The following is a 13,738-nucleotide window of genomic DNA, read 5'->3' on the forward strand; positions in this document are numbered from 1 at the left end:
TAATGGCTTACTTATAGTTTCAATGAGCAACAAACTGGGAAAGTAGAGTGTATTTTGACTTCAGAAATGTTACACACTTCACCTTTGAGGGACTGCAGACATGATCAGGAATTTATTTATTTATTTATTTTTTTCATTTCATATTTGCAATGTCAATAAAGTATCTGCTGCATGAAAAACATATTACAATAATTGTTTGGGGAATTAAAAGTTATTTTATTTATATTTTACTCAAACTCTTCTGTTGAGGATGCCAGGATCCAGTTTGAAAATGAAAGAAAATGTTTCTTTTATTATTATTAAATTATTATTATAATTATTACAAAGTCAGGTTTTAAGTTTTGAGCTCATTTTATTAAGTGAAAACACATGTACTGAATCCCGTTGTCCCTTACAGAGGACATCGAAGACATCAATGCCTCTTTTGTAAAAGAAAATAGTGTCCTGCTTTGAGAACTTTGAACAATTTTTATTTACAAGGGGAAAAACAATTGCAAATCAAATATTTATAATAAATACAAAACAATACATCTATTCATCTTTCCATACAATGCTGAACGGGGTGTCTGACATTTTTAAAGATCCAAGACAGGATGCTTTGGCCAGACCCTAAAACATTTGGTATCTGTGAAAAGCTAACACACTGTAAAATAAATTTGATACATTCCAGAAGATCCATCATTATGCTTAACCAACCACAGCAGGAAAAAACCTTCTGAAGGTGGTCGATGTATCAGTTGCAAAAGGTTTTCATCAGACGATCGCCTCAGAAAGTCACAATGGCTTGAAGAAGCTCATCTTTATTCGTTAGCTTGGCCTCGCATTTGACAAACTCCTTCATTGCGTGCCAAACCAGCTCAATCAGGTTGAGATCTGGGGATCTGGAGGCAAAAATGGAATATGTTATATAAATTTATCTTGTGCACACTTTATAAATTAGTTCATTAGATATGCTACCCAAGAAAGGCAGATGAAATTAGAAACCTACTCAGCTGGAGTTTTCACCCAATTGATCCTCTCATCAGCAATACATTTCCAGGCTGTCGTATGTTTGGGGTCATTGTCTGTGAATACTGTACATGGTAACGTTAGAAAATACATCAGTTCTGCTAAAAGAAATCAGCAATAAAAAGATCACATAGGAAATACTCTTTATCAGCTGTGTAGCTTCCGTTCATGAACTATTTTTTTTTTTTTACCTTGGAAGAAGCGATGAGGACCTTTTAAGTATTGTCATATGTATGGGGCCAAATTAGAGTTTTTATCCCCTCTTCATAAAATACCTGGTCCATACTTAAGAGTTGAAATTGTAAATTAACATTAATATTGTATAGAAAGAAAGATTCAGCTGTGCTATATGGTGATGAAATGGCCTTTGAAGACAACTATCAGCCCTGGTCCCTGATGTGATATGGCCCCCCTATTAGGCGTGTAAGAAAATATTGATACACTTGAGTATCATGATAGTATGTTTTGCAATACTGTATCGATTCTCAAAAACATTGTATTGAATTTTAATTAATAGTTTACGTCCAAAGATTTATGGCAGCGGCTCATTTTGTGTTGTGTTTAAACCCCTGACCACTAGATGGCAGTGTTGTTATCTCTGAATGTAAACTGTGACAGGAAGTAGCGTAAGGGCGCACCGCTAACATTAGCATTAGCATTTGCAAACCAAGCTAACTAGTAACGTTACCACCGATGGAAGATGAACCTGCGGTGTACTGATCTGAAGTGTGGACTCATCTTGGATTCCACACCAAGGAGACACCAAGGAGATCGACAAGAGCCATACTGTTTGCAAAATGTGCCATGCCAAAATCAAATACTCGGGGAACACAACGAATCTGAGAGCACAGTTAGCAAGGCACCATTCTGATGTACAGCTAACAGAACAGCAAACGGCTGAAGTTAAATGAGTGGATCCCTCTTAACTCACTCTGGAACAAGTTCACACACCAAAGTTACCACCGACCTCAACCTGTGCAACCAAAATAACTCGGTCAATACTTTATTTCATTTGCAAAGATATGAACCCTCTCAGTGTTGTAGAGAATGATGGCTTCCATAATATGGTGAATACCATATTGGCCTCGTTACACAATACCCTCCCGACAACACATCACTGACATCGCTATGCCCGAGTTGTACAAGGAGGTAAAATGAGGGTGCTGGAATCACTTTGACATGCGACACTTTGATATCGAGGGCCACTGAATTGTACGTAACCATAAAAGCGCATCACATAATGGATGAGTGGAATCTGGACTTGTATGTGCTACAAACAAGAGTGATAAACGGAGGACTGATAAATGCAATTTATTTATTTTTTTACTCTGGTTTTATGCATATGGTGGTGTGTTCTTAATACTATGACAGTTTTCCTAAAATTAGATAATTTTTTTTTTATATATATACAGGTGCATCTCAATAAATTAGAATGTCGTGGAAAAGTTCATTTATTTCAGTAATTCAACTTAAATTGTGAAACTCGTGTATTAAATAAATTCAATGCACACAGACTGAAGTAGTTAAAGTCTTTGGTTCTTTTAATTGTGATGATTTTGGCTCACATTTAACAAAAACCCACCAATTCACTATCTCAACAAATTAGAATATGCTGACATGCCAATCAGCTAATCAACTCAAAACACCTGCAAAGGTTTCCTGAGCCTTCAAAATGGTCTCTCAGTTTGGTTCACTAGGCTACACAATCATGGGGAAGACTGCTGATCTGACAGTTGTCCAGAAGACAATCACTGACACCCTTCACAAGGAGGGTAAGCCACAAACATTCATTGCCAAAGAAGCTGGCTGTTCACAGAGTGCTGTATCCAAGCATGTAAACAGAAAGTTGAGTGGAAGGAAAAAGTGTGGAAGAAAAAGATGCACAACCAACCGAGAGAACTGCAGCCTTATGATTGTCAAGCAAAATCGATTCAAGAATTTGGGTGAACTTCACAAGGAATGGACTGAGGCTGGGGTCAAGGCATCAAGAGCCACCACACACAGATGTGTCAAGGAATTTGGCTACAGTTGTCGTATTCCTCTTGTTAAGCCACTCCTGAACCACAGACAACGTCAGAGGTGTCTTACCTGGGCTAAGGAGAAGAACTGGACTGTTGCCCAGTGGTCCAAAGTCCTCTTTTCAGATGAGAGCAAGTTTTGTATTTCATTTGGAAACCAAGGTCCTAGAGTCTGGAGGAAGGGTGGAGAAGCTCATAGCTCAAGTTGCTTGAAGTCCAGTGTTAAGTTTCCACAGTCTGTGATGATTTGGGGTGCAATGTCATCTGCTGGTGTTGGTCCATTTGTGTTTTTTGAAAACCAAAGTCACTGCACCCGTTTACCAAGAAATTTTGGAGCACTTCATGCTGCTTTCTGCTGACCAGCTTTTAAAGATGCTGATTTCATTTTCCAGCAGGATTTGGCACCTGCCCACACTGCCAAAAGCACCAAAAGTTGGTTAAATGACCATGGTCTTGGTGTGCTTGACTGGCCAGCAAACTCACCAGACCTGAACCCCATAGAGAATCTATGGGGTATTGTCAAGAGGAAAATGAGAAACAAGAGACCAAAAAATGCAGATGAGCTGAAGGCCACTGTCAAAGAAACCTGGGCTTCCATACCACCTCAGCAGTGCCACAAACTGATCACCTCCATGCCACGCCGAATTGAGGCAGTAATTAAAGCAAAAGGAGCCCCTACCAAGTATTGAGTACATATACAGTAAATGAACATACTTTCCAGAAGGCCAACAATTCACTAAAAATGTTTTTTTATTGGTCTTATGATGTATTCTAATTTGTTGAGATAGTGAATTGGTGGGTTTTTGTTAAATGTGAGCCAAAATCATCACAATTAAAAGAACCAAAGACTTAAACTACTTCAGTCTGTGTGCATTGAATTTATTTAATACATGAGTTTCACAATTTGAGTTGAATTACTGAAATAAATGAACTTTTCCATGACATTCTAATTTATTGAGATGCACCTGTATATATATAAGCAATATATCGCCTTGCTTACAGTATCGCATTATATTGAGTCGCAACCCGTATCGTGATACATATCGTAATATCAGATTCTTGCCAATACACAGCCCTACCCAAACTTGAAGCTTAACTTTCAGTTTCACAATGCTCCAACCGTTTTTCTTGTAGCCCATCAAATCAAAGCATTCCAAAGCCACTGTTGTTTCATCTGAGAAGATTACATTGTCAAAGGTCTCTTCGGTAACCACTGACTGCTGAACTTGACTAAGACGCAGGGCCTTGTTGTTTTCACAGTCATAGGGTCTGTCCTACAAGACAAAATTGTTCACTGTTTATAAAAACTGGAAATGGAAAATTAATCCGTATACAGCATTGAACAGTGACATTTGAAGTTGCTTACTGTGCTTTGCCATAAGTCCACCCAAGTTGCTTTACGCTTCTCCTGATGGTGCTGGTGGATACTCTTAACTGCAAATGGGACTGAAGCTTGCTCTGAAACTTTCTAGCAGACCGCTCATCATTCTTATTCAGTATTTCATCAACAGCTTGTACTGCAGCGCAGTGAACAAATATGCCTAACATTTAGTACTATGTCAGCTTGATTTAGAGTTTATACAATATCAACTTAATAGAGAAAGCAAGCGATTATACCTATTCTTTTTCAAAGTTTTTTTAGTCGCAGCTGTCTGATGACAAAAACAACTGTGACAATGTAGACTATCACCATTGGTCGGGCAGCACTGGCATTTATTTCCCCTCCGTTCTCCTGATAATGGGGTGTAGCCATACTTACTGAACGTTGCTATAGTTTACAATTTGCCCGCCGACATGATTTTAGGAAGACACTTACCAGGGCTCTATGCACTGATTCAATCCACCAAAGATTCTGATACGGTATCTGCCAATGTCATTATGTCATGCCCTGCTGTCACTCAGGTCCAAGCCAAGGCGGGTCTGCAGCTGCTGCCAGACTTGGAAGATAGTCTGCTACAGGGCGGGACCAAAAGCTCAAGAAAAACTTGCAGACAGCGGCGATCGGTACCTGGGTACTCCAGTCCTCGGGGCTTCTATGGAAGGCCTCAAGGTCAGTGACTGGTGGATCCCAGAAAACATTGGAAAGATACAGAGAAATTATAGTCTCTTAAGCCTCTGTTTGAGAAAACAGAGAAGGGAAGTGTGTCTAATGTGTGTGATGAGCGATATATTTTTTGTGAATGGAGTGTTATATTTGCAGACAAATGATGCGACTCATTTAATTGTACCTGTATGTTGTCGTCCACTTCTCATGTACCTTGCACACACTAGCTGCATTTCCACTATTATGCCAGGGCCATAAACTGGTCAGCCGAGGTCAATTGCCTCGAGACCAAAATCGCTCTGCATTCCCACCATCGGGCCAAAAGCCCCGCAGTGTTGCCTTAAAACGCCCTTAATACGCCACCCTGGTTCAAACGTCACATACCCCGCTCATTTCACGAGCCAAAAACAAACACCCATGTTATCTAGTTATTTAGAATATCAAGTTTATTTTGTATGGAAACGTTAGCTAGCTACAAAGATAAACTCACAGACTTTAACTGCCATGGTGCCCCGAGTGGTCTCTCCACTAACAGCAGGACGATGTCACAGCACACCGTCCATGATCTCGAACCATGGAAAGTTCTTCCTTTGGGCACCGCTTTGTCCATTGTGTAGCTTAACAGATTTGTAATGTGTCCGCAATTTTTTCAGCTGAGATGCAGGTGCGTGACGTCACACATATGTCGGCACCCAGAGATGTACAAAGTTAGTGATAAACATTCACTTTTATTAAATGATATCGATCAATGATTGAAAGTTCCTACATTACAAGTTATTAAAGCTTGTTTAATAAATGTTTGCTGAGACTGTTGTACAAAACTATGTAAATTAAACTATATTTTGATGACTGTTCAAATGTAGCATTGTTTATCAGTTGGGTTGCTAGGAAACAGTCAAACCCCTGTTATGCTAATGTCAGTGTTGCAGTGTTGGTTGTTTAAACAATTTTTTTCCCCCAAGCATCTGGCAATGGAATTCCTTTATGGTCGGAGTTTGGAGAATTCAAGTAGGAATATCCCACATCTGACTTGAATGACACGCAGCACGAGTGTCTCACTAAACTCTGCCTTTGACTTTTACCCTACCTTAATCCCCAGCTGGTCTGCTTTGGCCCAAGGGTAACTGGTGGGTGCCATTGCAACCAGAACTCAGTGGATAAAGGATGACTAGGGTCAGAGAGGACTTTGAGATCTGTTTGTTAAAAAAGTCAACCAGACTACACAGTTTTAAAATCCAAAATAAAAATTATCAGTAAGTTTTCTAGTTAAAAGTCAATAAAAAAGCAATCTTGCATGATTTTTTAGTTCCCTCCAGGTGCCTCAGGACCAGGTTTAGCAGAGTACAAGTGGCATCATACACTCCTCTGCCGGTCCTGTAAGCAAACTAGAGGGGATCAAGTACTGACTGTGTGAATGTTAAAATCTCCTCCCTAACAGCCGGTGGACTGTTCTGCATAAAACGTCTGATGCATTGTTCACAGTAGCCTTCGGGTCAATGTAAATGGAAACTCCAGTGGTAAACAAAAAGGTAGAAGAGAAACTGACATCAATACAATGTCAGGACTGCACACTGTTTCTCTCAGAGTCACAGTTTTGCACCAGCGTTCATTCACGTCAATACATACACCTCCTCCTAATGATTTCCTAGTCAGAACAGTGTCTCTGTCCAACTTCAGGGAAACTCCAAAGTCCTCGATTTCGTGGTTCAAGTCTAAATCATGGTATTTGAGCCAACTCTCCGTCAATAAAATAACACATGCATTCCTGAATTTAGACAAAAAAGTAAAATTTTCTTGCAAGTCATCCAGCTGAAGAGACTGAAAGTTATCAAAAATTACTGAGGGAAGGGGAATGCAGCAAAGTTGCTGTTTACGTAGCCTTTGCCGCACACCACCCTTATGTCCTCTTTTCCTCACCCTCTGTCTGGTGGATTCTCCAGCACTTGCATGAGAGAAATTGTTCCGTAAGATCTTCAAAGGCATGTTAAAAGTTGTATCCAGCACTCCATGCCAGACATCGTGGCACGACATGAGAAAGTCACGGCTATACTGAAGACTACCTCCATGCCTATGCTGTCTTCTCTCAAATTATCCAAACAATAGCAAAAAGATGAAATAGATAAGAAATGTACAGTGCATCTTGGTGGCTCCACATAACAGAAAACTAGAAAAACTAAACAAACGATCAGAAGATCAATCAAACAAACACTAGAAAAAAACCCGCTCATGTGGAAGGAAATGAGGTGGATCATGTCGCTAAACAGGCTCTAAGACTCTGATATACAGTAGAGTTTAGTGTTCCAGTGAGTAAAATGGAAGTGAAAGGACTAATTAAAAGGGGCTGTAAATGGGATGTGGAAAGAAAATGGGACAATGAGACATAGGGGCATCATATAGGTAATATCCAAAGATAAATTGGGTTTGATAGAAACAATTATGGCAATAGAAGATAAAATATCATAATATCTCGACTCAGAATTGGGCACTCCTCACTTAATCAGTCAATTTATATCATTGGCAAACACAAATCTGGATACTGTGCTAGATGTGGTCTTCTTAAAACAGTTGAACATGTACTAATAAAGTGTTTAGGTAATGATAATTAAAGATTACAGCTTATAGATGCACTAAAGTCTATAGGAATTACTCCATTTTCACTGCAGATTCTACTAAATAAGGATTCAACAGTATATAAAGCTCTGCTAATATATTTGAAGGATACAGATTGAGAAACAGGATTTAAGAATTTAAGTGTTTTTTTAAGTGGCAGAAATGCACCATAAGCTGGTTTGCCAACCACCATGAAACATTAAAGATGTTTCTCATGGGTGTTTTACTCATCCCTGCCTCCAGAGGGTGATAACCAGTGAATTGTGCAGAAATGTGAGAAAGAAGAAGATGCACAAGCAAGTATTGTTGTATGTTCATGCTGATTTTGTCAATCCATCTAAAGTCCTGATTGAGGAAAGTTATTTTGTTCAACACTTATGTAAGTTGATAATTAAATATGTTAATACTCGTTTGAGTACCTTTTTGTATTGTTTAATCTCTGTTTCTCCAGATCTTGTGAGTAACTGTGCTGTATAATGGAAATGTTTGTTTGATGCAGGATTGTTTGAAACAGCTTTTGATGTTTGTTAAATTGACTTGTATAGTTTGTATTGGGACTTTTTTTTTTGTGTATGACTGGCCTGTTGGAGACTTATAATCTTGAGGTTTAATTGGATTATATATGACCTGTTCCTGGTTTTCATCATTATCATTTCATTTTCTCCTTCAACTCATTTAAAGCCTGCCTGCATTTATGTATCCACTTTAAATTAGCTATTTGAGATAGAGCCCTACAGATATTGGATTTTTGAGACCGATACTGATTTTAGAGGGGGAAAATTTACAGATTACAGATATGGTGGCCGATATAGTTAATTTTTGGGCTGGAATGAAAACAGACCATTTCTATGTGGATTGTTCACTGAATTTGCAGCAATATGACTATGCAAAAGTACTCAGAAGGCTGCTTTCTTAAATATTTTTTATCAAAGAACATTTGACATTATTATTATACATTGTCAACAAATTCTAGAAATGAACACTGAGAAAATAAAGAATAAATAAAAATACAATAAATAGCTAAATAAACATCAGTACTGTATGGTTTAGTATCAGTCAAATGCTGACCATTAAAATAAAGAATAAATAAAAATACAATAAATAGCTTAATAAACATCAGTACTGTTTAGTATCAGTCAGTTGCTGACCATTTAAATAAAGAATAAATACAAATTAAATAAACAGCTAAATAAACATCAGTATTACTGTTTAGTATCAGTCAAATGCAGACTATTTTAATACTGCCAGTCAATTTGGGGCAGGATGTAAAACAAGAAGCATTTACACCTTCCGAGACGAGAGAAAAACAGCGGCAGAGGTGTCACACCGTATTCTGCTATACAAGTTCATGGGAGCTTTCAATGGTGGAAAACCAGACTTTTAAATATTACATTTTATAAATGCAATGACTGGAATTGTTCGGTTGAAGGGGGTACCAAACTATGAATCCTGAACAAAACAGTTTGGTGAATACATGTTTACACATTAGCTTCCACTCAGCTGATAAGCTATGAAAAAAGCTATGTGGTTAGCTAGTTAGCTATAAGCTCGTTGTCACGGAGAGTAAAAGATGGACCAGCATTGAGTCTCACCAACTAGGTAACGATGTAGCGTGAAATAAACACTCATCAGACACAATCCACCACTGCACCGTTGTCTGCTGAGCTGCAAAAAGATGCTCTGATGTTTACCTTTCAATCTGCTACAATACAGACTGCACTGAAAAATTATAGCTGGCTAACATAGCAAACAGATGTGATAAAAATGAGTGACATTGTTGTCAGGTTAATGTTATATTAGTTATATAAAATGATGAGGTCATTGTTTATTAACTTTCCAGTATGTATTTCACAAACTAGTTAGCAATTTACGGAGAAGACACCGCTTAACTCCGCACCGCTTAACTCTGCCCTGTCTGCAGAGCCACCGTCAGTTCAGAGTCAGCTCTGTAAACAATGGAGTCAGAGCGCATTCTGCTGGACAAACTACGTTATGGCACCAATTCTAAAGCATTGTTTTCTGCATTATATGTTCTGAAAAAAGTTTTCATATCCACGCATATCGGTAAACATATACGCCGATACATCGACCAATATATCAGTTGGGCACTAATTTGAGACTGGACTATTTTTTAATACAAAATTCTGGGACTTGGTTTTATTCTAATCTTAAATTTTGTGTTATGTGTTTGTTTAAAGCCTGGATTCAAGCTTTTGTCGCAAATTATCATTACTAAACATCGAAAGAACTGCATTTGCTCATTTGTTAAATTATTTATAACCCCTCTTTAATCCACATAATTGTTGAGGGTATTTTAGATGCCATACATATGGTTATAGACAATATTCATGCTAGCACCATCTTTGATTTTTAATGGAAATGGAAACAAGGTTGTGAGGGATAGACTTAGCATCTTTTCAAAGACATGAACGGTATAAATCTGTAAATAGCTCCTTGATCACATCTGATTTTCCACAGCTCATGTTGTCTGGAGGTTTTTGTCCACTGAATGTTCTCAGAAAGATATTTTTTCAATGTTTTGTCCACGGAATGATCTAAAAGCACTTAAAATTACAGTACAGCCCATTGAAGAGACTGTACGTCTATCGCTCATAGTCTCATTGTCATTCCTATTAAAAATCGAAGATGGCGCTACTGTGAATAAGGTCTAAAGCCTAACTATGGTTATGCATGGTAAATGGGGTGATGGCATTTCCTACAACAATGCAATATTGTATAAATTAAAGGAATAGTTAACCCAAAAATGAAAATTCTCTCATTATTCACTTACCCTGATGCCATCCCAGATATGTATGACTGTCTTTTTTTCAGCAGAACACAAATAAAGATTTTTAGAAGAAGATCGAGCTCTGTCAGGTCCTTATAATGCAAGTAAATGGGTGCCAGCACTTTATCAGCTTAAAAGTAATCCATGCGACTCCAGTCGATCAATGTATGTCTTCTGAAGCAAATTGATATGTTTGTGTAAAAAAAAAAAAAAAAAAAAGATAATTAAAACGTTATTAATTTTCTTCCTGCCAGCAGTTGATGCATCCCGTAGCTGTTGCGTGACATAAGTGGCGCTTATTTACAACAGAAGAACGATCGTCATGCGAGAGTTCGGCCATTTCAAACCGCATAAGAGCCCTGGACAGAAGCACCGATTTTAAGTTAATAACATAATATTTATCGACTTTTTCTTACATAAACCTATCGATTTGTTTCAGAAGACATTCATTGGAGTCATGTGGATTACTTTTATGCTGCCCAAATGTGACTTTTGGACCTTCAAAGTGTTGGCAACCGTTTACTTGCATTATAAGGACCTGGCAGAGATCTGTCTTCTTTTAAAAATCTTAATTTGTCTTCTGCTGAAGAAAGAAAGACAGTCATACATATCTGGGATGACATCAGGGTAAGTGAACAATGAGAGAATTTAAATTTTGGGGTGAACTATTCCTTTAAGGAATCAGTCTTTTTTTTTTTTTTTCTTTCATTTTTGGCAGATCATCCTACAGTTGAAGAAAGAACAAAGGTGGTATATAAAGAGGAACAGCTGCAAGTGTAACAACTGAAGATTACTGGCATACTATTACAAATATGCAGTGTGTTAAAGAAGAGTTTAAAGAGGAGAGTGAAGACATCAGTATTACAGAATCATGCAGAATTAAACATGAAGATTCTGAGGAACAAAGAGGTTGGTATTCATTTTTGATTCTTCATAAAGACTGTTGAGAGACATCAAGGGCATTTTCACAGCTGGCTTGTTTAGAGAATTTGATTTCTTGTTTACAGAACCTGGTGCATTTTCTCCCTTAATTCGGTTAGTTTAGGCACATTTGAACACGGCAATTGCACTCGAAATAGCACCAAAACAATAAGTCTGAGACCACCGACCGATTGCAAACAAACTCCGGAGCAGTCCACTCTTGGAAAGAATGTAATCCGACCCAACAGAACAATGAACCAAATATCCCTTTAAAACAATGAACATACCTGATGGATCTTTGGAGAAGACATCTGTAAGTCAGCATGTCACTATAACAGATAATCAAAGCATGTATATAGCCTTTTGGCGACTACATTAGATGTAATTGCAAGTTTAAGATGTGAGTTGTTTAATAAATCCTGAGGTAACTTTAGTACGATTGCTTCTGTCTTTTGAATAGAGGCAGAACAAACGGTAGAATGGCGGTGCTTAGCATACCTGTGACAAAAAATACTCAAATTTGTAAAGGTTGACAATTGTTTACAGGTATATAATTTTAACTAGTATCTTGATGGATGAGCGAAATCCCGGAACTGCGCACAAACATTCTGACTAATGAGGTGCTTGCTCACATGTGACTTATTGACTTAATTAATATCTGTTTTCAGATATTGCCTTGTGAAACCAAACCAAGAAGAAAATGCAACATTAGCCGCTTGTCCACCATCAGGCCGAACAGTTCTCGAACCATACCGTTCCGTGCCGATCCGGGCCAGTTGATGCGGATATGTTTTCTTTTTCCACTGTGGTGCCTTGAAATCAGTAGAAAGGCCTGATACGTACAATCTCACGTATGTATCACGCGATGGCGTGAGAGGTAAACATTGGAGCGAGTGCACTATTAAGGATGATTGCATGTTCCAGTTTTTAGGACTGCTTTTTTCCTTGGTTTTACTCGGCTAATACACAGGAAAGACACGGACCATGTCACAAAAAGGAAAGTAAAGAAAAAAGGTGACAGGTTTACCTTCATGTGCTGATGGCTTGTGTTTGCCATCGGACACGAACATGCAGAAAGGTAAAAGTTCCCAGACTAGCTAGAAAGGATATTTATTGACAAGTTATAAGTATTATATGAAAATAGTATATGAGAATATATTGATACATTTTTAGTTTGAATGAGCTCTTAATCTACTTCCCTGACAAAAAAGGCATGTAGAAAAATAAGTGTAGGCTACAGTGCTAACTAAACCATCATCCTAAAATCATGATAATACACTAAACATAAACTTGTGCTCGGAACCATTCGGCCCAATGGTGGAAAAGCAGCTATTGTAAAACAAATTGATTTGGAACAAATCTTCAGAGCCCCTTATAGGACAGGGTGGGAATTTTTTTTCTGAAATAGTTTTGCATTTCCTCGCAAAAAATGTACCATGGTTTTACTTCAGTAACCATATTTTAACCATGATATTCAAGTTATTTTATTTTTCATTTACACAGCTTACACAGGGTACACTGGGCATTGAGATGCTTGGGACAAGGCTCAGGTCACAGAAAAAAAGACAGTGCAGGACAATTTAACATATAGGCAAACAGCACAGACATAGAAGTAAATATAGGGAATGCAGATGCAGAGAGGTTTTCGTAAAAAGACAGTACTGAGTCAGGAGTAGGGGTGGGAACCCAATATTAAACAATGACCATAGATATGAATGTGGATTAATTATCATTGCAGTGTAAACATTAATGTAGTTTAAAAGCAAGTACAGAGTGAACTGCTAAAGATACAGATGGACTCAAGTGAGAAGAGCAGCAGGAGCCATACAGTAAATTAGCAGACTGAAGAAGAGTATGCAGTAATAAATACACAATAATATATACACTATGTGTTATTAATATAAAATATACAGAATAAATACACTGAAAAGTGGTGGAGTGCAGAGTGGAGGTAGCTAGTGGCCGTTCAATAGTCTGATAGCTTGTAGTTAGAAACTGTTTTTTAATCTAGTTGTGACTGAATACTCCTGAAGCATCTGCCAGATGGCAGTGACACTAACAAATTGTGAGCTGGGTTGATGCAGTCCTTCATGATTTTATTGCCTTTCTTCAGAAAACGTGAATGGTAAGTTTCCTGTAAGGCTAGGAGTTTGCTGCCTATGATGAGCTCTGCTGTTCTCACCACTCTCTGCAGCACTTTGCGGTCAAGTGCAGAGCAGCTACCGTACCAAACAGCCAGTCAGGATACTCTCTATGTTGCAGTGGTAGAAGTTTGTCAGGGTGTCTGAGGCAATGCCAAACTTCTTTAGCCTCTGCAGGAAGTAAAGTCATTGACAGGCGTATCTCACT

At 38.2% G+C, this 13,738-nt stretch overlaps 2 protein-coding genes across 6 annotated transcripts in view; both read left to right on the plus strand.

Annotated features, from left to right (window-relative positions):
* The window catches only part of LOC127440861 (gastrula zinc finger protein XlCGF8.2DB-like), a 142,072-nt gene that overhangs the window by 119,592 nt on the left and 8,742 nt on the right, over positions 1-13,738 (plus strand). For 3 of the 5 annotated variants that reach the window (XM_051697885.1, XM_051697883.1, XM_051697884.1), the window contains exon 2: positions 11,187-11,377. In XM_051697885.1, coding sequence (XP_051553845.1) covers positions 11,281-11,377 — 97 coding nt within the window. In that variant the 5' untranslated portion in view covers positions 11,187-11,280. Of the gene's footprint in view, positions 1-4,928; positions 5,077-11,186; positions 11,378-13,738 lie in introns of all 5 variants that reach the window. The other 2 variants (XM_051697881.1, XM_051697882.1) reach the window with 1 other exon arrangement.
* The window catches only part of LOC127440565 (oocyte zinc finger protein XlCOF6-like), a 119,458-nt gene continuing 112,078 nt past the window's right edge, over positions 6,359-13,738 (plus strand). Inside the window, exon 1 of the mRNA XM_051697241.1 lies at positions 6,359-8,059. The gene's annotated coding sequence lies outside the window, so the exon portion shown is untranslated. The remainder of the gene's footprint in view (positions 8,060-13,738) is intronic.

Source organism: Myxocyprinus asiaticus, chromosome 5 (assembly GCF_019703515.2).
Source record: "Myxocyprinus asiaticus isolate MX2 ecotype Aquarium Trade chromosome 5, UBuf_Myxa_2, whole genome shotgun sequence".
Classification (NCBI taxonomy): Eukaryota; Metazoa; Chordata; class Actinopteri; order Cypriniformes; family Catostomidae; genus Myxocyprinus; species Myxocyprinus asiaticus.